At 46.5% G+C, this 23216-nt stretch overlaps 5 protein-coding genes, 3 long non-coding RNA genes and 2 pseudogenes across 14 annotated transcripts; 5 read left to right on the top strand and 5 right to left on the bottom strand.

Annotated features, from left to right (window-relative positions):
- The first annotated feature begins 26 nt into the window (after positions 1-26).
- Positions 27-1084, top strand: LOC136187967 (sentrin-specific protease 7-like). Its single transcript, XM_065975664.1, has 6 exons — positions 27-307; positions 370-494; positions 552-620; positions 674-758; positions 813-881; positions 932-1084. The coding sequence occupies exons 1-6, from the start codon at positions 140-142 to the stop codon at positions 1058-1060; spliced, it is 645 nt and encodes a 214-aa protein (XP_065831736.1). The 5' UTR covers positions 27-139; the 3' UTR covers positions 1061-1084.
- A 1478-nt stretch (positions 1085-2562) lies between these two features.
- On the bottom strand, positions 2563-3169 carry LOC136187961 (uncharacterized). Its single transcript, XR_010670059.1, has 3 exons — positions 3037-3169; positions 2810-2989; positions 2563-2735 (listed from the first exon to the last, which is right to left on the bottom strand). It is a non-coding gene; the product is annotated as an uncharacterized lncRNA (long non-coding RNA).
- An 872-nt stretch (positions 3170-4041) lies between these two features.
- Positions 4042-7086, top strand: LOC136187998 (E3 SUMO-protein ligase PIAS3-like). 2 transcript variants are annotated; one of them, XM_065975706.1, is made up of 17 exons: positions 4042-4124; positions 4185-4300; positions 4709-4989; positions 5039-5129; positions 5184-5243; positions 5300-5408; positions 5462-5581; positions 5637-5745; positions 5794-5867; positions 5932-5963; positions 6016-6078; positions 6129-6194; positions 6244-6338; positions 6387-6416; positions 6464-6739; positions 6797-6834; positions 6885-7086. In XM_065975706.1, exons 1-17 carry the CDS (start codon positions 4089-4091, stop codon positions 6927-6929), a joined length of 1641 nt encoding a protein of 546 aa, XP_065831778.1. In that variant the 5' UTR covers positions 4042-4088; the 3' UTR covers positions 6930-7086. The 2 variants fall into 2 exon arrangements, with proteins under 2 accessions (XP_065831778.1, XP_065831777.1); XM_065975705.1 differs by having other exon boundaries at positions 4185-4348.
- Positions 6938-10074, bottom strand: LOC136188441 (protein fem-1 homolog C-like; annotated as a pseudogene).
- Positions 10075-10272: 198 nt separating this feature from the next.
- On the top strand, positions 10273-11259 carry LOC136188001 (uncharacterized). Of its 2 annotated transcripts, XR_010670072.1 has the most exons (5): positions 10273-10383; positions 10432-10532; positions 10599-10763; positions 10828-10930; positions 10975-11258. It is a non-coding gene; the product is annotated as an uncharacterized lncRNA (long non-coding RNA). The 2 variants fall into 2 exon arrangements; XR_010670071.1 differs by having other exon boundaries at positions 10828-11259.
- Positions 11198-12621, bottom strand: LOC136187999 (cyclin-G1-like). 3 transcript variants are annotated; one of them, XM_065975708.1, is made up of 5 exons: positions 12213-12621; positions 11969-12145; positions 11818-11922; positions 11655-11753; positions 11198-11604 (listed from the first exon to the last, which is right to left on the bottom strand). In XM_065975708.1, the coding sequence occupies exons 1-5, from the start codon at positions 12471-12473 to the stop codon at positions 11368-11370; spliced, it is 879 nt and encodes a 292-aa protein (XP_065831780.1). In that variant the 5' UTR covers positions 12474-12621; the 3' UTR covers positions 11198-11367. The 3 variants fall into 3 exon arrangements, with proteins under 3 accessions (XP_065831780.1, XP_065831782.1, XP_065831781.1); XM_065975710.1 differs by having other exon boundaries at positions 11818-11907; XM_065975709.1 differs by having other exon boundaries at positions 11818-11943; positions 12005-12145; positions 12213-12614.
- Positions 12472-13435, top strand: LOC136188440 (small ribosomal subunit protein RACK1-like; annotated as a pseudogene).
- On the bottom strand, positions 13248-14820 carry LOC136188438 (V-type proton ATPase 116 kDa subunit a 1-like; the record flags this gene model as incomplete). The annotated part of the gene is made up of 10 exons (XM_065976175.1): positions 13248-13459; positions 13531-13589; positions 13648-13728; positions 13777-13903; positions 13968-14010; positions 14071-14122; positions 14183-14312; positions 14383-14466; positions 14561-14626; positions 14740-14820. Coding segments are annotated over 4 exons (357 nt in total), but the record flags the coding sequence as incomplete, so codon positions are not given.
- A 68-nt stretch (positions 14821-14888) lies between these two features.
- LOC136187922 (uncharacterized) lies at positions 14889-17519 on the top strand. 2 transcript variants are annotated; one of them, XR_010670035.1, is made up of 8 exons: positions 14889-14978; positions 15036-15084; positions 15149-15262; positions 15312-16378; positions 16426-16486; positions 16547-16624; positions 16876-17156; positions 17203-17519. It is a non-coding gene; the product is annotated as an uncharacterized lncRNA (long non-coding RNA). The 2 variants fall into 2 exon arrangements; XR_010670034.1 differs by having other exon boundaries at positions 14972-15084.
- A 322-nt stretch (positions 17520-17841) lies between these two features.
- LOC136188221 (uncharacterized) lies at positions 17842-21670 on the bottom strand. Of its 2 annotated transcripts, XM_065975948.1 has the most exons (8): positions 21580-21670; positions 21451-21527; positions 21229-21385; positions 19385-20810; positions 19144-19238; positions 18970-19089; positions 18602-18712; positions 17842-18542 (listed from the first exon to the last, which is right to left on the bottom strand). In XM_065975948.1, exons 4-8 carry the CDS (start codon positions 19947-19949, stop codon positions 18495-18497), a joined length of 939 nt encoding a protein of 312 aa, XP_065832020.1. In that variant the 5' UTR covers positions 19950-20810; positions 21229-21385; positions 21451-21527; positions 21580-21670; the 3' UTR covers positions 17842-18494. The 2 variants fall into 2 exon arrangements, with proteins under 2 accessions (XP_065832020.1, XP_065832019.1); XM_065975947.1 differs by having other exon boundaries at positions 21229-21527.
- Between the last annotated feature and the right edge of the window lie 1546 nt (positions 21671-23216).

The following is a 23216-nucleotide window of genomic DNA, read 5'->3' as shown; positions in this document are numbered from 1 at the left end:
ACCGGTAATTCTTTGGAATAGCAATTCACATTGGTCTGTCTACGTCATTTGCTATCCGTATCTCGTCGGGGAAATCGACGACGATAAATCCAATTCGGATTCGCCTGCAAAGCGTCAGAACCAAACCACCGAAGCGGAGATGGAAACGGACTCGGACAGCGGCGATTTTTCTCTTGCGGAACCTGAAGACGCTGCGGCGTCCGCCGAAGACGTCGGAATAAAATTTGCGGAAAAAGACTTTCCTTCTGACGAGGGATCAGCGGCAATGCAAATCGAGGAGGTCGACGTCGTCGAGACCAGCAATAAGGTATCACGAAATAGATTAGTGTCGTCGTTTCCGTGACGTTCAATCTGTCCTGTTTATTACAGCGTCAGTCGGGTCGAGACCCAGGTTTCTCTTCTTCGTTCGATATCGATATCTCGTTCGATAGTCCATCTAAGAAATCCAAAAAACAGCGATCTGATGACGATAAGGGCCCTTCGCTTGAGAAGAGGTAGACTAGAGAAGTTACGCGCACTCGTTGTCAAGGGGGGGAGTTCCATTCACTTAGGCCCTGTTTATTGCACTTTGATTCTATGTACACTTCGGGACGATTTACCCTCTCCCAATCCATTCGAATGTAAGTTTCGCTGTATAGTTTAGTTTTTTAGTTTTTATCTCCTTGCAACGTAGGTATCTGACAAAAGAGTGGGAGCTACGCTCTGGAAGGACTCCGGTCAAGTTCACCCCGAAAAACCTACCCTTGAGTTCTCCTAAAGTAAAAGCATGTTGATAAATCGGTGTGAACGTCAGGGAATGTGCTTGGTATTAGGTGCCCCAGCAACCCAATTCTTGTGACTGCGGTATTTTTCTCTGCCAATTTGTGGAAAGCTTTTTCAAGGTACGCTAATAATGTCGAGCGCAACGCAATGCTCATTTTTTGCTATTCAGAATCCGATTCAAGACTACAATTTTCCTATAGCGCTTCAGAAGTGGTTCGACGTTAACCAACTTGTTACCCAGAAACGTCGCGAACTGCGCGACATAATTATTTCGCTCAGTACAAATAAACAGAGATAAAAGAGAACTAAGTTTACTAATCGATCTATAAATCTTTCAACGAAACGTCGCACTTCTAAAGGGCCTCGGCTATTGCAGAAGAGATTCGCAACGAAACGGAAAACGGAAAGAAAGTATATCTAGGTCTTCCACGAATTTTTTCACGCGGAACTTCCCCACTAGTGTGAAGATCTCCTGCTCAAAGGAGAAGTTGTACCTACCTGAGCATCTTGCTGTAAGGCGTTGATATCGAAACTGGAGTCAAATAAAGTGGCATTAGGGAGGGAAACATGTTTCCAGCATTTATTCATTAGGTATGGAAACATGTTTCCAGTGTTTATTTATTATGTAGGGAAACATCTTTCCAGCGTTTATTTATTTGGTAGGAACACATGTTTCCAGCGTTTAATCATTAGGTAGGGAACACATGTTTCCAGCTTTTATTCATTAAGTAGAGAAACATGTTTCCAGCGTTTTTTCATTAGGTAGGGGAACATGTTACCAGCGTTTATTTATTAGATAGTGAGACATGTTTTCAGCGTTTTTTCATTAGGTAGGGAAACATGTTTCCAGCGTTTATTCATTAGGTAGGGGAACATGTTTCCGGCGTTTATTCATTAGGTAGGGGAACAAGTTTCTAGCATTTATTCATTGCACATGTTTCTAGCGATTTTTCATTAGGTAGAGAAACACGTTTCCAGCGTTTATTCATTAGGTAGGCAAACATGTTTCTAGCGTTTATTTATTACATAGGGAAACATGTTTCCGGCGTTTATTCATTATGTAGGGAAACATGTTTCCAGCGTTTATTCATTAGGTAGGGGAACATTTTTCCAGCGTTTATTCATTAGGTAGGGAAACATGTTTAAAGCGTTTATTCATTAGGTAGGGAAACATGTTTAAAGCGTTTATTCATTAGGTAGGGGAACATGGGTATTATTAATTATTTTTAGGTTGATATGAAAGGCGCGTCAATGGCCAAATATTTGGAGGCGATGGTGAGTCGTAACGATTTTGCCGCTTTTGTCTGTCAAAACAGCAATGATCTTCGAACATTAATCTAGGCTGTTTCATCAGGGTCACCATCGTTCTTCATAGGGATTTCAAGACTGCTGCTGCTGTGAGAAAAGAGAAGTCTTCGGAGAAAATTCTAAAACAATCTCGTGTGTATCTCAGCTTGTTTTCTCTGCTGGGCTCAGTTTCATTTTCTCCCAAGTCGCTGCGTTTGTTCAGCAGGACTGGCTTTGGTATTTGTACATGGCAGCGAGTCTCTTTCAGGCGATTGTACTGCTCTTGGTCTTCGTACTAAACGATAACGTGCGACGTCTTTATAAGAAGTTTTTCAAATGCGGAGACAAAGGCTTGATGGCGTCGAGTAAAAGCACGTCCGGTCTTGATTCGAGCGGCACCAGGATGACGAAGGTAGTCAGAATGATCGATATATCCCACGAATCATCTCCCCCAGCTCCACCAAAAGAGTCGTCGCAGCTCTAAGTGAAGCATCATGTAGAGCACGAAAAAAAGACAGCACGATTCACAGTCATATTACAAAATAATAAGGAAACAAACAAACACACACACATAAAAGTCTAGTCTATCACACTTTATAGCCAAGCTTCTTTTTCTCTTTCGTCAATATTTCGATCTTTCCACACGCTCTTGGTCAGTTTCACCGGTCGATTGCCTATATACTTACCTGCATGGGAGAAAAAAAAGGAAAAGACAATAATACAATATAAAAAATCACGTGATGCTCTTAATCAACAATACCATTCATTTCTTTTAAAGCTTTCAAGTAATCGTGACCGTCCGCAAAGCTGATGAATCCGAATCCGCGCGTCTTCCGGGTTCGTTTGTCACGAATCACTTTCGAGTAGTGATTGAACGCTCTCGCCAGCGTGTCGTCCGTTACCTCGTTGCCAAGGTTACCACAAAAAACGCGAAAATCATCTAAAAGAATTAATTAATTATTAATTAATTAATTAATTAATTTATACATAAAGGTTGTTGAAAATTCAAATTCGTCAATTTTTGAAACCTTTGTCCCATTCCAAAAGACTGGGATCGTTCCACGACGATCCACCCGCCGCTCGGAGAGCTTTCTTGTTCTTTTTCAACTCCTTCGCTGTAGTTCGCACAGTATTCCAGCTTTTAGCGACAGCTTTTGAGAAACAACCAAGATACGTATTTTACGACAACGCCTGCAACTTACACGAGTACATTCTGAACAGGTACATGACATTAGATAATTCGTCTACTATATAATATTCATTTTGATTCAGAGAGCCTAACTTGTGTAAGGGTACAACTTTTCTCGTGGACCGTTTCCACTGGTGGAACCACACAGGGTATAATGTTACAAAAACAGCCACCGCATAGACGCTAATACCGTTTATTAGATGTTCAGAAGGTTACTGCGTTGATACGTACATCAACCCTGTGCTGCAGTCGATGAACAGTCAGGTTAATGAGCAAGGGCATTCAGGGCTTGTGAGAATGAAATCGCAATGCGCATACATGTCCCCAGAGAATTTAATGCGACATGTTACATTATTTTTAGCTATTAGGAACAGGGACAAAAAATTGAAATAATGTTGATTAGTTAGATAGGCCTATTTGTTATTGGTGTGACGAAAGTCCTCAACCTAATTTTTCATTGTCTCATACTAACTCTCAGTACGTCTCATAATACGTCTCAATGGGTCTCATAATACGTCTCAATGGGTCTCAGACTACGTCTCAATGGGTCTCAGACTACGTCTCAATGGGTCTCAGACTACGTCTCAATGGGTCTCAGACTACGTCTCAATGGGTCTCAGACTACGTCTCAATGGGTCTCAGACTACGTCTCATACGGGTAATTCTTATATGGGGAGGGGGCTGGCTACGCGAACGGAGGGGGAGGGGCTGGGAACGAGACTACCCGCGCCCCCGCGCCCCCGCGCCCCTCCCCCGCGCCGGCGCGTCGAGCTACATCACTTACGTATCCGTAAGAGCAGCCACTTCGTCTTCTTTTGAGAACTTTGCTTCCCCTCGCCATTGCAGAACAATGAGCGCTTCTCAACCAACGATAAGCGAAATCAAAGTTAGCGCTCGATCGAACGCAATTTACCAAGCGAGAAAGAGCGTGTTTTTCCGTTTTCAGACGATGCTCGTCACTCTTCGCGTCGCCGAACTCCAGGAACTTCTCGTACAGGCGAATATGACGCGCTGCGGTCGAAAGCAACAGCTCATCGATCGTCTTTCAAACTACTTGAAGGAGTACTTGCTAATTAGCTCGTGTGGGGCGTACGAAATAGATAGATACAAGTAAAATATGGGCGTGGTCATGCCACTTTGGATGGCTCAACCTTGCACCATTTCAAAGTGTGATATTTGTCTATTTTTGTCCGCGATCTATTATGTCGTTATGTCGTCCTGTACAAGCTGACAAGCTGACAAAATAGATCGATCAAAATCATTAAATCTCCCTGACCTCTGATCATAAAAATTAACTGATACCAGTGAACGTGCACATAGATATTGACAAACAGAGGCAGATGATTTTGATTGATCTATTTTGTCGTTGATTTATTTTGTCCGCTTGCACAGGACGACATAACGACATAATAGATCGCGGACACTTGGTTGAGTAATCCAATCAATTGATCTATTTTGTCGTCTGTACAGTACGCCCGCTCCCGAACTCATCGAAGCGATCAAGCTCAAGTTCGAAGCCCGCGTGCGAAATCGCAGCGCGCCCCGTCGTTTTCGAGGCAACCCCACACCGCCGCCGTCGCCGTCGCCGTCGCCGTCGCCGCCGCCGCCGCCGCCGCCGCCATCGTCACCGGCATCGTCACCGGCCAAAAAGGCGAAAGGGAGCGAGACGTCTTACGTTCCGATCGACGTCCGATTTCGTTCGCTGCCCTTCTATCACCAGTGTGACGTCATTATTCGCCCGTCACTTTTACGTACGAAATGACGAGGTGATAAAATCACCCACGTGACTATTTTTCTCAGGGGGCTCACGTCTGCATGATGGATACGGATACTCGATGCGATGTGAATTTTCTTTGACGAGAAATCAGATTGAACAAATAGTGGCTGGAAAGTGAGTGGAGAGAGAGAGTGTGGCTGGGGTGGAATACATACTTGACATTTTTAGAGGTGTGGACGTTATCTCAGCGTCCGCGGTGACGACATATAAAACAAAATTGATATTAAGGTCAATAGAATAGTGACGTACCTTAATTAAAGTTTCTTGAATTTGATTTTTTGAAGGTTTTGCCTATATGAATCAAGCTGCGAGCAAAGCGATAAAATTCCAAGTGTCGACTCAATTCTAATGAATCACAGGCAACTTCCCGTTCCATTCAACTTGTCCTATGAAGTGAGAGAAGCCGTTTGGGCTTTTAAATTTTAATTCTATCGTTTCTACTCCAGCAGGATTCTAACAAGCTTTTAGCCAATCCGTACTACTATCCGTTTGACTTAACGTCCAATTGTGAACTAAGAGAAGGAAGGAAGAACGTTTTGATTATTTATTGGAATGATGATTATCAAGTGAGATGATGCATCTTCAAAAAAGGCGCCTCTTCAGTTGGGTCTTTTTCTATAGGGAGAGCCATATGCCTTTCAAGTCAGCCTTGTCAAAGCGGTCGCCGTCTCCGACTTGATAGCGCAGTTGCGTTCAAAAGTTCGGAATTCGGATTACACAAGAGAAATGAGTAAGCAAAAAAGAAGACGGAGAAAATTTGAACTTATGGTGGGTATAGTCAAGGATAAATTGAAGAATTCCTCCGAGAGTGAAGTGGCTCTCATGAGTCTGAGGGTGTCCCTACTATGCCCGGTACGTGCATCTTGATTAATTTATTGTTAGATTGACGGGGGGGGGATTTTTCTGATAACCGTAGTTGGGGCGAATGAAAATGAAATTGCCGTGCAGGTCAGTGATAAAAAAAGAGAGTTTGTCATGACAAGCCAGGCGCGTGTTTTAGGGGAACTGACTGTAAGCACTTGCAGTGCTTTGACGGGGAGCTCTATGTTCAGATGAACGAAAAGTAAGCTTTACGTAATACCTTAGGAATCGTCCTGAGTTTTTTGTCGACAGAAAGTCGTCTTGGCTTTGCCCTGTCTGTGATCATTTTGTGCTTTTTGATAACTTGACTGTTGACGGGTATATTGATTATGATTTATTTATTCTGTGAGCGATTCCTTGACTTAAGATACTTTCTTGAAATTCTGGCGTCGAATCCAAGCGGACTGGATATCGTGTTTAGTCAAGATGGTTCATGGAGTGTTTTCAAGGAGAACCGGACAGGTAAAACACGCGAATTGGAGTCTCTTGCGTCACTATCCTCAATTCTAGAGATCACGCTATCATCACCCCACGTGGAAAGTAAGCATATCTGCATAAAATTTTCTTCTGTTCACGCTGAAATCAAGGTAATATTGGAAAGAGAGGCAGCGTCCCTTCTACTCCACCCGCCTCCAAAGCACGGGTCCCTGTTGTTGTTGATTTGACCCTGGACAGCGACGAAGAAGACCAACAGCCACCTGCGCCTAGCGCTCAAAACAGTCAATCTTCGTGTGCACTGTCATCGTTTTCTCCTCCTCCTCCATTACGTGGCCCTGCCTCTCCTGTGCCTTCGCAGCCGCCGCCTCTACAGTTTGTGGCTCCTCCTCCACCTCCGTTTCCTGGTGCGTGTGCCTTCGGTCAAGGTAGGAGAGTTAGAGTTCTGAACACATGGCGTCAAATATACAGTTGTTGTCGTGCAGATAATCAGACTCCTCCCAGACGTAAAGGCAGCGCAAAGGTAATAAATTTCACTCTGTTATTGGTCTTTTTTATTAGTGATGCTTTCAGATTACATTGGGTGGGGAGTGGATTAAAATTAAATACATTGACTGACTTGCTTCATAAAAGTGAAGTCTAATTACATATAATTGAAATTGAAGAACTCCTTATAGAGAATTTAGTCAGTGCAAGAATTCTATTGTTTTTTGGTCTTGTAGCGTAAAATTGTCAGTTGACAAATATTTCCTTTTTTTCATAGTACAGTAAAAAAAATTCGATGCATTTACACAACTCTTTCAATCAATGCAAGTTTACGAAGGCCCTAAGTTTTGCTGGAAGATTGGTCGTTTCGAGATCATAGTCAACAACAGCGCACGCTGCAAGAGATCGCAGCGAAATTCCAGACAGACTCAGTTTCACCACAGTGTCGACCGTGGCGGGATAAGACTTTGCCAGAACGTCCGCACCCTGACTAAAAATCAAATCCACCGGCCGCTGCTTCGACGAATTTCGACAATTCACGGACGCCCGATCAGCATACGTGCAGACTCGTAAAAAACGCTGTCCTTCATCTTCAAGATCACCGTCGAATGAATCAATATATGAAGAGGCGTATTACGATCGCGATCGACGGCGAGACAATCGGCCGAGCACTGGAGTAGGACACGAATGAGCCGACCATTGGGCATTCGCGTGAGCACGTGGCCGAGCCCCCTGCGACGTGCAACGGACTCGATCGCGCGACGGCGGTGACGACGCCCGATCGAACGAGCCGAACGATTAACGCCATTCTCGATTGCCACTCGTCGTCGAATTCGACGTAGTCGATTTTCATCCAAGTCACGACGAAATTCAAAAGTATGACGAGTAGTTTCGTCACAACATCTTGTCGAGACCCCAGGCGAAAAAGTCGTCGAGACGCGGATAGAAAGCGTTGTCGATCATCTGCCGAAACGTGTGCACGCAATTGATCAGTATCGCTTTGACGTCGGTATCTTCGGGTTTGATGATCTTTCGATGCATGGCGAGCGCGTGCGTCCACAGGTCCATCGTACGCGCGTACGATCCCGTCGCGCTGTACTTCAAGCCGCGACGTCGGATGTAGTACGCCGTCGAGCGACGCGCGCCGATGATGCGCTCGCGAACGAGAAGCGAATGCATCTCCAACGAATCGTCCGCCACGTCGCATTCGACGGAGCCGAGTTCGTCGGGAGTGATCGCTTCCTGGTGTCGATTGTAAACGGCTAGCGGCCGTATGACGTCGCTTTTTTTTCAGAAAGATGTCGTGTTCGATTCGTATTGCCATTGCGCGTTTCCATGCCGACATCGCCGACGTGCGATCGCCGTTCTTGTCGAAGAGAACCGAGCAGTAGAGTTCGAGAATTTCGGCTCGTTCTTTCGACGTCAGGTCGTGTTTGTTCATGACGTAGTCGACGATTGCGCTGCGACCGGCTGTCGCCGCGAGAAATCCCACCGTCCAACCGTCTGGCGTCGCTTCCACTCGGCTTCCGGCTTTTTCAAGCATTTTCAAAATTTCGACGGTACCCTTATCAGACGAGGCGACGATGTGAAGAGCAGAGTACCTGAAAAAAATGAAATGCAGTCAAGATACGTGCACTCGTGTTCTACTACTACTACTACTAACAAGGTGTGGTAGCACTCCAGTAGAGCAACACGTCTTAATTCTCGCTTACCCCTCCGTCGTCTTCAAATTCAGATCAGCCGACAAAGTTAGCAGATATTTGACGAGTTTCAGGTGGCCGCGTCCCGCCGCCACCATCAACGGCGTCTGTCCGCTATAGTTGGGCGCATTCACCTTTGCACCTCGTTTGCTGAGAAAGTGAACAATGTCTAGATGTCCGTCGAAGCAAGAGCCGCGCAACGGCGTCGATTCCATTGCCGTAGCGTGGTGAATGTCGGCTCCCGCGGAGTCAACAAGAAATCGAACAATTTTAGCATGCCCTAGAATTAAGAAACCGATTAATTAATTAATTAATTAATTAATTAATTAATTAATTATGAAAAAGACTAGGTCAAAGAACAAAAGGGGAAATTGACTATCGTCACGAGTCTCAAGCGCCTACTGTACTGCAAAGGGGAAAGGTGTTTCCATCTCTAAAAGCTTGTTTGGCTCCACCTCGTACTATAGTCATTCATTCGTGAGGTAAAAAATCATCGTACCGGCCGTCGCTGCCGTTCAAAGAGGCGGCGCATCGAGAATGTCCTCGCGATCGCCGTCAAATCGAACGGTTCCCGTCGTTTCGACGTCGACTTGACAATTGCTGACGAGATACTCGACGACGTCAAAGTGGTTGTTTTTTTGCGCTAATTACGAGCGGCGTGCACGGACGACCGTCGTTGCGTTCGTTCGAGTCGAACAGCGCGTCGAAGCGATCCTTGTTGTCGTCGTCGTCGAACAACTTTCTGCCTTCGGCGACGATCCTCTTTAAACTGGATATGTTTCCGGATTCGGAGGCACTATAGATCTGCTTTTTTAGACGAGATTCGACGTTTTCGACGTCACGTGGACGCGCTCTACGAAAGCGTAGAGAGCAAATGTGATGGACACATTGTAGGCAAGCATGATTAAGACTAGAATAGAAAGAGCAGTTCAGGCCATCCATTGATTTATTTTAATTGGCTCACCTCCAGTCTCCGTCTTTATAATGACCTGTTGCGTGGAGGATTATAGTTATTATTGCTACGAGGGGTTTAATAAAAGTGTTGCCTAATAAAAATATAGTTAACTTTGATTTAATTTTTTGCCTGTATTTAACCTGTTTGCAGAATTTTAGAAATGATAGAGAATTGTGAAATTGCACGTGCCCGACCACCAGCTACATCTACATCAGAAGATAGAATAGAATCGATTGATTCTTTTTTCAATTGATTCTTACACCACAGGTTTTCCTCCTATGGCCTCGATTATCCTCATTTCACCGCCTAAATACTCGTAGCACACGCTGAGAAAACTGTAGATGACAAAAGCTAAATATAGAAACATATCAATTATAATTGAATTACGTAAGTTCTCCCTTTTTTTCCCCTCCTTACCTTCGTAGCAGTCTCGCACGGTGTCAAAATAGATGTAGTTCTGGTAGAAGACGAGACTGAGCCACGAAGCGAACGAGTAGATCGGAAAGATTAACAGAATTCGTAGAATCCACTTTCGGCTCCGTATAAAACCGCCAGTGCATGTACAACTATAAAGATTCTGATGCGACGTCATCAACTCGAAAGGTTCGCCTAAAGAGCCCATTGGGACCCATTGGGACTTCTTCTGACCTGTCGCGTGGTTGCTAGGAGAGCCAGGACGGTAAATACGCCCGATACGGCCCGCGCGGGCTGGCTGTCGACGAACGATGTGCTTGTGCTCGGCGCCGTTGCTGTCTTTGGAGTCGATGCCGTCCAATTCGTCATTCGGATAACAAGAGTAACGACTCGTACACCATTCGCCTGTGATGTCACCTAAGCCCGGATTGCGCTCCCGGACCGAATTCGCGATTTCTCGGACGTAAAGGCAATTCGGGAGCGATCAAAGCGACGAAGAAAGCTTCTGGCAAAAGAGGTGAATTCATATTTTCGTGCAATCGCGCCGTCCAAAGCTCGCTTTCAGCTGGGAATCGAAAGCGTCGACGCTCTCGCCTATTTGGTGCATAGTCGCGCCGATTTGAAAGAGCGAAAAGGCTACATGGAAAGTCTGAAGGAGTACCAAAAGTGAATCGAACAAATAAACAAGCAAACAAGCCCGAAAAACCGCTTTTGCCCTCCCCCAACGTCTAGAAGCACGACAGCGAAACGCTACGCGTTCGAAGTGTACACCGCCGCGTCGCGACGACGAGAGACGAGAAGGAGACGAAGAAGGAGGGGGAGAAGGAGATGATTGAAGAAAGAGGGGGGGCGCGGAAGATCGAGGAAGTGCGTCGTATATATGTACTACAGTCTAAGGTCTTTAGTTCTGTTTGGGGACTTGAGCAAGATGTTATTCAATTTGCTCTTTTGGCTCGACTAGCTCTTCCACCATTTTCAGCGGCTCTTTTCAATCTGGCATTCAAACCAAACTGCCTGTGCTGCCGAAATGTGAATCTCGAAAGCGCCTCGTTTTGAGAAGGAAGGTTAGTTTAATTAACAGTTTCGCCTACAGTCGCACCGTCATTAGCACAACGTCGGGGGACACAATGACTACCAACAGCACGAAATCGTCGATTCGGACTACTACGAGACGGAGCGCATGACGACGGACCTTTTAGCGATCAACCGGATGACGATATCGCCGTCGCGCAAACCGTACAGCGAGAAAGGAAAATCGTCGACCGGCTACGGAGGAGGATCCTCTCATAATTCAAACCGCGTTTTAGATGTCTAAACTATTTTCCTTTTTTTTCGGGATTTGAACAATTTAATTTAGAATTACCAATCGTTCGAACGCTTCGAAAACAAGCCAAAAATAATCGAACAGAAAGAAAAATAGTTTCAGGGGGGGGGCCCCCTCCCCAACAACAAAACAGGTCCTTTCTTTAGACGTTACTAATTAACGTTAGGGCGTCTCTTCTCATACGACAAACACTTCCGTGTCTGACTCGATGACAAGTTCCGCCTCGCCTCGACACGACTTACTTATTTGACGTCGATGACAAATCCGGGGTTTCTCCTTAGAGTTGCGATCCTCTTCGCCGGAACTGCCCAGTCGGAGATGAGCGGCTTTGTGTCGAGCCAGTCGCTCTATGTCTCGTTTGAGAAAAAACTCTTGGACTTCTTCGAAACATATGGACAATTCCCGTCCAGGAATCTAATTAATTTAATCTAATTTATTTATTTTTTAAAACGATGACATCTAACCTGAGAAGCCGTCTGAAGATTCAAACTGACTGTCAGCCAATCGAATTCCGGCAGTTGCTTGCACTCAGTCATAAACAGAGCAAGAGCCAAAGTAGAAGCCTAAAAGCGACACGTGTTCACAAATAAATATATAAATGAATTAAATATATTTTTTCTTTATTACCCTATACGTCAAAAATCGATAATCTTGAGCGCAGAATTGAAGTCGTCGAACAACGGCGCGAAGATGCTCCTCCTGCGTTCGACCCGTTCCCTTTAGAAAGTTCGCCTTCAAGCACCCCATGTGAAACTATCAGACAACAAGGAGTTCTCACACAAAAGACCACGCCCCCGTTTTTTCTCAAACATACGACTTGAATGAAATGAAGCGGAGTGATCGCGTTCGCGTCGAAATTGAGTTTGTTCAGCACGATGCGCTCCATTCGGACGATATCGGGCGCCGAGAACTGGTAGTCGCATAGGCGCGCGATTTCTTTCGACGATAGCACTTCCTAAACGCGTGGGGGAAAAATCGACTACGCCCCCGCGGCTCGACGAAAAAAACGCGTCTTACCGTACGCGATCAAACCGGGCGCGATTTCTATTGGCCGACGCGAAGCGAGGAGCCGACGTCACGTCGATATGAGCAACAAAGGGAGACGAAACGACGAGGACTTGTCGACACGACGACGATTTGTCCTCGCTCATCTGGGGACAACCTCCGTCGTTAGCGCACGCTTCCGAATTGCTCACCCCTTTCATCCCGACGCAATCCGGCTCCCTAAAAGGCCACAGCGACTGGGTGACGCAAATAGCGACGACTCCCCAAGTCCCAAACATGAGTCACGCGACAAGTCGATCATCAAGTGGAATCTCCAACGAAAAAGGCGCTACGCGGCCACAATCACTTCGTCTTCGACCTCGTCATCTCGTCGGACGGCCAATTCGCTCTCTCAAGTTCGTGGGACTCGAAGCGTCGCCTTCTCGGCCGACAATTGCCAAATCTTACGGTAAGAAAAAAATTGGGGATATCCCGTATATATATATATTTTTTCTTTATATGAAGACGGCCACAGCGAGTGAGTCTTCTGCGTGAGATTCTCGCCGAATCAGTCCAATCCGATCATCGTATCGAGCGGCTGGGACAAAGTCGTCAAAGTGAAAAAAATAAAATAATAAAATAATTTAATTATCTCATCCAACTTACTTAACCAGGTTTAGAATTTGACCAATTGCAAACTCAAGACGAATCACCACGGCCATCGTGGTTACCTCAACGCCATCGCCGTTTCTCCGGACGGTTCCCTTTGCGCGTCCGGCGGAAAAGACGGCAACGCAATGCTGTGGGATCTCAATGAAGGCAAACACCTGTACACGCTTGACGGGGGAGGGCAGCGAAATGCACGCGCTCACCTTCAGTCCCAATCGCTATTGGCTGTGCGCGGCGAGCGGCCCCCGCGATCAAGATCTGGGTCTCAAAGGAAAGGTCATCGTCGACGAGTGCCGTCCTGACCTGACGTCATTGGGGGTCGGGAAAGGTCCAGGTGAATTGTCTAAGTTTGGTGGCGTGGTTGGCGAACGGACAGACTATTTTTGCTGGCTATTCCGATAATGTGATACGTGTGTGGCAGCAAGTCGTTAGGGCGGTATCAAATATAAATAATCAGAAGAAAATTCTATATATAGATAGATGTATATCATTCCTTCGAATCCGACCCGATACAAGTTCTTCGTTCCGACGTCCCAGAGCACATAGGCGGCGCTGCGAGGACTCGTCGCACTTCAATCCTGAATCTCGGTGACGCGACCGCGACGACCCACACCACCTATGACGTCACGGATACAAAGATTCGTTCGAAAGAACCTCGCGAGTTTTTTTTTCTCGACGATCGCTTACCGTCTTGGTCTTTCCACTGCCAATCGATGCGCTTCCGCGAATCCATTACGACTCTTAGTCTAGGGAGAAAAAGAAAAAAAGTCACGCGAAAGGGCGTTTATTTTTCATTTGCTTCACCTGTCTGACCCGGGTACCGTAATACCACGGATTGTAGAGAAGGCCTTCGCAGATCTTCTTCACTTGTGAACGACGGTCACCCTGAAATCAATAATCAATTAAGATAAACACATTATAAAATATACATACAGTGACTGGATCTTCCATTGGATGTTCGATTTCAGTGTAGCGAAGAAAGACGTTCCCGCGACACGCTCTCCAAAGCAGACGCTCGAATCCGGGAACGCGTTTGCGGAGAATGACACCAGCAACAAAACTAGAAAGAATAAATAATAAATAAATAGAGTACATATATATATATAACAGAGGAGACTTCTCACCTCAGCTGACCAGAATGCGCCGAGCGTTCATCACCAAGAAGAGCTAAGTAAAAGAAACAGAAGGCGTATGATTAATAATTTTAAAATTATTTATTTATTTTACCCGAATGATCGTCGCCACCCGGGCCGTCGAAATCCGCCTGGTAGGATCCAGCCTAAATATTTATTAATTAATTAAACCACGCAATCTATATGAGTTCTCTTCCTTTAAATACCTCATCAAAGAATGAAACTCGTTTTGCTGAGTATCTGCTTCAGTTCCATCAATTCGATATAGTTTCTATTGAGACGCTCCTGATTGGCGTTGATCTCTGTCATCTCGCTTTCCAATTGCTCAAACTTGTTCTAAATCAAAAGAGGTAATTATTTAATTCGAAAAAGAAACTCGATTGCGAAAATCAATATTTATTTTTACCTCGAGATCTATCCATTTCTTGGGGATTCGGTGCATCTGGATATTCGAGAGGCTCTTGAGTGCAAAGCTCCGATTTTTCAATTTCTTCGTTGAGACAAAATATTAATTAAAATCTTTTTTTATGGATTCGTTTTTCTGACGTACGTAACGTGCGTTCCATTTCGTCGCAGCGTCTCACCTCGTTGACGAATTTTCGTTGGAAGGCGTTTACGTCCGGATTTAGGTCTCGAAATTGAACGGCTCCCTGTGGAGAGAGAAAGGGGGCCCCTTTTATATATATAGCTCAGGCGTATCGTTTTCATTCATTTACACATAAGGAATGCCTCCGCGAGGTGATAAAAGGTGAAAATTGCTTACCAGTTCTCCCAGTTCGCTTACGATGGCGTAAGCCGATTCCCACTGGAGGATAGCGTCATTTCTTCCGAGCGAAAGATCAACATGGTCGCGAAAGAAGGCGAAAACGACAAGTCACGTGGTTTTCGCAAGAAAATACGGGAGCTTGGTTACTAGAGCGTTAATCATGTGACGTCTTCGTTTGAAGCATAGAAGACGCTATTCGCATCGTCGTTGGTAAAAAAGAGTTTAGAGACAAACAAGTAAACGTACTAGATAAACGAGAGTATCAAAAAACGCTGCCATCACGAAATACGTAGGAAGACCTTAGTTCACATGGAGAAGAATCAAGTTCTAACTAGTGATCAGGTAATTTGTTTATCTCCTAATCTCCTTCGCTTTCCCAACTGAGTATTTCTGTATGTCGTTATAGGATGGTACTCGCTCTATTGATGCAAAACGTTTCAAACAACTTATGGTTGACAGTGTCGGCTCTAAAGAGGGCGTTATTGATGAAGCTGTTGACTTTTTGCAGAATATTGGAGAGGTTCGTGGTTGGCAAAGGCTCATGCCGTTAATTTCAGATAATACTTTAGATCCTTGTTATTGACGATTGGGTGATTTTGGATGTTTCTTGGTTTTCAACGCACGTCATTGGTCCTCTTCTGGCTCCTGATACAGCGGACTTCCGAATTAGCCTCAGGGGTCTTTGTGAATCTGGTCCTGCAAGCAAGGATTTGATCCAACGTACTCTCGAGAAATGGATAAAGATTGACGAGACGATTGACCTTCTGTGCAACTTGGAAATATGCTATCCGTTGCCTGAACACAACCAGGCATGTATTTCCGGCGTTTATCAGAGAAGAACGTCCACACCATGTATGATCTGAAATTCTCAAATGAAAATCTACGCCGGTCGACGCCTGAGATGCAAAGAAGAGACCGATATGATAAACTCCCGGAACAAGGCCGTTCATTCAAAGCCACGTTCGCAATAGATTCTTGTTTGTCGCAACCCGAAGTTTGGCAAGGCGGACGGCTGATCAAAAGATCGACTAAAGGTCTTTCAGTTGAGGGGATAATTGCTGCAAGATCGCGAGAAGGCAATTGATTTTATTGTTCGTGGTCCCGAGCATTCCGAAGGCGAATGCAAAGCGCTCTTGGATGATCTTATGGCGGCTGGAAAGACGGTTCTTAGAAGAAGGAGTCCGGGGACCAATTATAGTCTCTGGCACATTAGTTCGTCGGAAGTGAAGAAGCTCAAACTCGACGCTCGTGCTCACAAATCGGAGACCGTTGATACGACAACCAGTGACAGTGCATAAAAATCAGTGTACCAGGAAGGGATTGAAGATATAGCTTGAAAGATCTCCTTGCTCTTCCCGATGACCACTTTACGTTTTTCCAATACGAAACCCGCTGCACTATTAGTAAATGTCTGAAGAAGGCTGATGGAAGAGAGGCATTAGCCAAAGTCCTGCTTCCGAAGTCTGGAGATCGATTGCGCTGCGATAGTGCAGAGAAGTTGCTAGCTATTTGGAGCACTTACCTCGAAGCCACGACAAAGCGCTTCGCAGACGCCGCTCGAGTGTCTGGCCTTCTAAATTTATCTGCTAATCATTCTCTTAAAGATTGTAGCGCTATTAATCTTTGTGAGGAAGAGGTGAGCAGCGCTCTTTGACTCTAATTTTGGCTTAATTGCTTGTGCAGGAGAAGGCTGCCCAAGAAGATCTGATTTTTTTAGCGAATTCCTCATCTGCAATAGCTACGAGTAAGCAGTTGTTTTTCTGTTGGAAGAGTAGTCAGTTGCATTTGCACTGTACGTTTACAGGACGGCTGTCAGCCGCTACAGAGAGCCTTGCTGCAGCAATCCGTCCACAAGCAACCCGTTCATCAGAAGTTTTGGCAGGTAAACGTTAATTCCCAAATATAGATAATAAAATTCCTTCTCGCGCAACGCTATGAGAGATTAAAATTAATTCCAGACCTTTGAGTGCATGTTTAGAATGAATTGGGTACTCGTAATCGTATTCAGGACGATGCTAGTAAACAACAGTTATTTTAATCTTCTTCTGCTATTAATTAAACATAGTTCATGTCAAAAGAAAACTGTTACAGCCCTTATAAGACATAATTCTTTCTAATTTGCACACACATTAGGGGATGATTACCTTGATGCACCGCCGAATTTAGACGAAATATTTGAAAAGTGGCTAAACGCATTCAGCCTGTTTGGAATCGCATTGGACGAATTTTGGGACCGGAGCCTTTCAAACATTATCAACTGCACGCATTTGAAGAAAAAAAGGCCGATTTCGAGCGTGCTCTCGCAATGCTAGACGCGTGGGCTTCTGAGTTCGGCAGAAGTGCAACTCGGAGGCAACTCATCGAATCGATGAAGCGCGTCGGTTGTTCAGCTGACTCCGAGGAAATCTTTTCTGGTAAAGTCTGCTTTTCTCCGAAGATGTTCACTCAGACCGCTTTTAGGTCAATACTGATCAGAAAAATCTGTGTATGGTCCTTAGTGGTAAGATTACTGTAAAAAGTATAGCACTGCATCGATCACAGCGTTTGTACGCCACACGCCCTACCTCCCCTTACTCAGTTTAGCCTTTTTTTGTTTACTTTTTATTCTTCCATTTTATTTGTGTGCTTTCCCCGAGCTGGAACCGATAGTTTGAATTCCATTCAAATGTATCTAATACCATCATGATTAATTAATTGTCTTCTTTTTTTCAATTGGTTGGTTTTTGTATTATCTTTACTTCTAGTACTTGCGTGTTATAGAGGCAGAAAAAGATTGATGTGACGTCAAATTTCGCTGCCTAGTCTATGTATTGCCTTTCTGCTCGCCAGTCTCCCAAAAGCAAAGGTAATTAATTTACCAAGTACCAAGTTTATTCTTTCACCAGTACGCTAATGTTTTGATCACAAGCTGAAGTTCATTCGTAATCAGGTAAACGAGGGTCGCTACGCAGGACGATTTACGGTTGTACGCTTTTCCCCGGCAGATCTACTAGGACTGGAAACTGCTCCAAATGCCGTACGATTTACACCCTCGCCGCCAGCAAGCAGTTCGGTCATAGCAGCATAGGCGCGCTCAGTCGTAAGTCCCCACGCGAAAACTTATGCTAATCATAGTACTCATACACTACTCTCTGTACATGTACAACTGTAATAAGTCCAAGTGCTCCTATACAGCAGTTTGTGTGTAGTCCGTAACAACCGACGGCGGCGGCGGAGGACACGACTCCATGGCACTCACCACCGAAACGTTACCACCGCTCCTAGCGTCTTCGTCTTCATTAGCAGCATCACGGTTGCCGTCTTCATCATCATCATCGTCAATTGTCGTTTCCCTGGAAATGACCCTCCGAGATGAAGCCAGCGGCCTCTTTCCCTCAATCGTCAATTGACTGCATTCGGTCGTCGTGGGAACAGAGGTGTTTTACGTCGAACTCTCCGTACGACATCGACGTTGATTATTCATTTCGAATTCGTCCGCTGTTGCTGCATTCGCCGTCGCCGCCACCTTCAGAAGTCGCTGTCGCCGTCGCCATACGAACATGACAATGAGAATCGCGAACGGCGCGAAAATTCCGAGAAGAGCGCAGAGGACGATCATCGAGAGCGACGGCGTGCTGTCGTCGCGCGATTCGCCGACGGAGATCGGGGGGTCGGTCGCGTTGGGAGCGACGGGCGTCAGGAATTGACAGGTTAGCGGCGATTCGTCGGCGCCGTCCGGGCAGTCGTTGATGCCGTCGCAAAGAGATCGTCTTTCACGCATTGCTTGTTGGGGCAGAGACGATACTTTCGGCGGCAGCTCGCTGCGTTGGGAATGCCAATGAGCTTGGGAGATGACTACTATGTAAGGGTGTTGGCTTACGGCAATCTTTTTCGTCTGAGCCGTCGCGACAGTTGGGAACGCCGTTGCAGCGTTCGACGTTCGACACGCAGTCGCTGGAGCGACAGGTAAACTCGATGGCGGAACAGGGACCTGTTGACGAGAAATTGATTAAAAATATGGACGTCCCTTCGCTATTTATAGCGCCAAGCAATAATTTGAAGCCGCCAATAAATTAGAAGCACGTGGCCATGCAACCCACAACTTTAAGTTCTCATTCGGCACGCTGTTCACGCAAGAACAAGGGCGCCTTGGTAAGGTTAGGTAAGAAAGGCATAAGAGACATGCAAGCGTAGTTTTTTGGGTGAAGTTGGGTGAAAGAGGGCCCCCTTTCCCTTTCATGCACTTACAGCGATCCGTTTCGTCAGAACCGTCCGCGCACTGCCGATAGCCGTCGCAACGCTGGCTCGCCGGAACGCACGACGATTCGTCGGCACATGGAACGTGCGTAGTCTCGGGGCAAAGCGCAGCTAGGAGACGAAACAGTGAAAAAAGAAACGCCCACCTTTCTTCCATCTCCTTACCAGTACACGTGCTTCCCTCCAACTCAATACGAATGAGGAGAGGGCATGCAAATGTGACTCAATGCAATTTCCATTGTTGACGGCACACGGATTATCTGCAAAACGAGAAAAGAAACAATCACCATAACAACGTCAACACCAATAAGATTTACATGTAACCCCAAAGGGACCGACACTGCCCCCTTAATAATAAACATAGGGCCTAAATCTACTAAGAGAAAAAGCGTCGTGGCAAACGTACCTGGCATCGGCATGTCTTGATATATGACAAAATCGGTCACGCCCGCCATTTCCGTTCGAACCAAATAACTCGGCACGATCTGCACGCCGTCGTCTTCGCTCTCCGTCACGCCGGCGTCGACCGATATTTTCTCCATGCGACCCACAACGACGGTCGCACGTAGAGTACATACTTCAACGTCAATCCCAATCCGACTCCGGACCCGATCCATCCCGTTGACCTTGCAGCGTTCGATCACGTCCCGACTCGGAGATAAATATCGCCGGAACGCATCGTGAGTCCGGTCGGCTCTCGAAGTCCCGAGCGTCAGCTCTCCGGAGCCGTCGAGTCGCGCCTTGCGCACCGACGCGCTCGCGCCGCCCCAATCCGTCCAATAGACGTGACCCGAGTTGGCGAGTGAGCGCGCGGCGCGCTGACGATGAGACCGATGGGCGCGCCGTCGGAGTTGATGATCCCAATCGATTTGGCTTGCATGTGCGTGTAGTAGATCTGCCCCCGTTATCGGATTCACGCAGATGTCGTAGACGTCGACGTCGGAGAGGAGAAGGCGAACGCGATACGGCATTTTGGCGGCGTCGAGCGTCGTCGAGTAGAGAAGATCGACGGCCCATACGGGCGATTCGATGTCGATGCGACGAGACGGCTCGTCGGATTGGCGATGTCGCGCGGCAATTCGAGCGGCGTCGGTTGGCCGACGTAGAACGACGGGGACGCGGTGTCGTTGAGCGCGTAGAACAAAGCCGTTTGGGAAACTAACGAGTCCTCGTATAGCTCGCTGGCTATCATCGTCAGTTGGCCTATCTTAGTACTGTACAGTACTACGCGCCTAACCGGGGCTTATAAAACACGTCCTTCAGCGCGCACAGACCACTATGCATCCAGTAACATTTCCGCGTCACTGACTCATTGAGTACTCTTTGTCTCATACCATGTCTCACCTGGCGCACACGTAACTCCGTTGGAGAGCATTCGAACGCCCGTCGGACACCCACACACGCGCGAGGGCGGCAAATAGAAGCAAATAATGACTGTAACCGCCGTTTTGAACAGCGCACGACGGATCTCCCACGACGGGCTGTTGACGTTGACTGTCGAACGTGCCGATGTCGTACGGCAAGAGGAGTTGCTTATTTTTCACAATCGATTTCCCTTTCGCGTTCTTCTTCGACGACGTGAATATGGCGCGTTCATCGATGTCCGTCCAGTAGACGGAATCGCCGAGAACGGTGATGGCGAACGGCCACACGAGACAGCGTGCGTCGATTCGAACCGTCGAGGTCAGCATATTCGATTTTATGATTTCAGCGTAGTCGATTGTCAAGCCGTTTGGCAGGCCGAGATTTTTTGAATAAGTACGGTTTGATTGGAGCCGTCCATGAGGCAGCGTTCGATTTTCTTGCGACCCCAATCGGCCGAGTAGATGTGCCTAAAATTAGCAATACTTATTATGTGCTCTCAGCCAAAAACCCAAAGCTCTGGAAACACGCACGGCTAAGCAATCTTATCACATAGGTAAGAGTACTCAAGGGAGTACGCTTGGTGGTTTCAAAAACAACGTTCTTTGGATAATTACGTACTGCACTACACGTCCATCGTAGTGCTTATGATCTATCTATGATCCCTGGTGACGTACAAACGAATTTGAGTTATCCTACTGTACTCATGTCTGCCTAAGGGGGAACTTCATAAGGGGGAGAGGTAGATGAACGTTCGGAGCATAATTAAAATATTAAAAATATTTATCCATAAATTGTGACATAAAATATTTAAAAAAAATTACATCCATAACGGAAGCAACACTGTTTATTTTCATAACGTCAATAGAATTTAATTTTTTTGATTACTTTTAGTATCGTCCAGCGTCGCTTGTCCCTGATCGTGATAACCGTGCCACTGACGCGATACGAAGTTCGGAACGGGATCGGTGCGATCGAGTTGAATCGTCGCGCGCGGATAGTGACGTAGCTCGCTGAACATCGTCGAGAAATTCGGTACGCGTTTCTGTCACGAACGAAGCCTTCGCTTTCGACGCAGGAAGGTAGCAGCGAGTCTTGTAAGTCACTTACGATGCGATTCATCGACGTCTGAGCCTTGAAAGTCTCGCGGGCGTGATCGCGCGCGCTCGAAACGGTGAAATGCGGGTCTTAAGGCGACAACGTGACCATCGTACGTGTTCGCATTATCATTTGGCTTACCATTAAGGTAGTCGTGAGTCCGATTCGGCTGAACTCGCGGCTTTTCGATCGTTTTCGTTATTGTGGTAGCCATGTTGGACGTATCGCCATAGAAACACTGGAGCAGCCCGTATAAATCGCGACCCGGATTTTCTTAATTGATTTATCGCGCTTAGTGCTTACCTTTGCCTTTTTTTGCTCGAGTTTGCGGGCTAAGCCGACGGGCTAGCTCCTCTTGCAATGGCTAACTGCGGCTGGTTGTTTTCCATTTTGTGGTTCCTCGTTTTGATAATCGTTTAGCCGATTGCTTTTATTGCCGCCGTTTGACATTTGTTTTGATGGGGTTTGGTAGAGAATTTTATGTAGTTTAATTTAGGTGTAGGGTCTGTTGGGCATATCCAAGGTTTGACGTCATAAATTCGTGAGTTTCGGCATGTCGGTGTTTCTGCCTCTAAGAGTTTATCAGCTGCCATGTAGGGCGATGTGGGAATAGTGTGGTAGGGGAGTGGCAGTGTAGAGAATATTTCTTGTACATTTCGCATATATTTTTTGAAAGGCCGCGCGGTGTCTATCCGGGGTTGCGTGTATGCGGGGGCGGCGTTTTCAGTCATTGGTTCGGAACGACGCCAAATGGAGGGAAGGGGACGGAAGAAGACGGGCTCGACGGTTGCGAAGGGTAGGTTACGTGTTCGCGTGTCAATTTGCATCGTGCGTTCCGGTTTCGGGGGCCCCACACGCGTTCGAAGGACCCCACTACTGCTCGCCTGTGTTCCATACGCGATTTTTAGAGTTGGAGCGCTTCGCGTCGGAATTTTGAGCCCGTTCGACGGGCCGTTAGCGTTGCGCGGTGGAATTTGGGGGCCCGAAGAGGGGAAATCGGCGTCTGCGCCGTCTCCTTGCGATTCTCGCCGTTTCAAGCATTATATACTGCGCGGTTGAGTTTAGAGCGTGACTCTATCCACGGTTGTCTTATCGTTTTCCTACAGACTCGATTTTCTGTGGGGGAGGTTTCTTTAGATAGAATTGTTGGGTTTTTTTCCGTTTTTCTAGGGCGAACTTTTTAAGCATAAAGGTTGGGGGCAGTCTACGAGTAAGCGAGAGGGCGTATTATGCATTGGGGCGCCCCTGGGTATGTTTTCAGGAGGACAGATATAATTATTAATTCTTTTAAGTTTACTGTTGCTAGGGTCATTCTATCTCAAGGGCTTATTGAGGGAACTCTATCAGATAAGTGTGCCATAGTTTCATGTGTTGTAGGGGCTTTGTTTCTTGTGTGTTGTACAGGGAGGAGATCGAGTAGGAAGAAGGGAGAAAGACGGCGAGCGTGAAGGACGATTGGGCGGGAAGTGGAAGGAGCGAGATACGGATCAATAGCGCGGGGTAGGGATTTATTCATTCCGTGTTATCCCTTTTAACTACTTTTAGCTAGTGGGAGTCACGTGGAACGAAGAGGAAAGGGACAGCAAGCCGGAAAGGAAGGGAAGGACGATCGAGCAGGAGGAGGGAGGGAGAATCCAGGGACGGATCACAAGCAAGAGGAATGGATTTTATTGTTAAGTACCGTTCTTCATTTCGTTTGCCTAGGGAAATTCAATTTGAAGGGAGAGGAGAGGGACAGCGAGCGTGAAGGGAAGGGGAGGACGATCGAACAGGAGAAG

This window comes from Oscarella lobularis, chromosome 6, assembly GCF_947507565.1.
Source record: "Oscarella lobularis chromosome 6, ooOscLobu1.1, whole genome shotgun sequence".
NCBI lineage: Eukaryota > Metazoa > Porifera > Homoscleromorpha > Homosclerophorida > Oscarellidae > Oscarella > Oscarella lobularis.
This window is presented reverse-complemented; position numbering and strand designations above follow the sequence as displayed.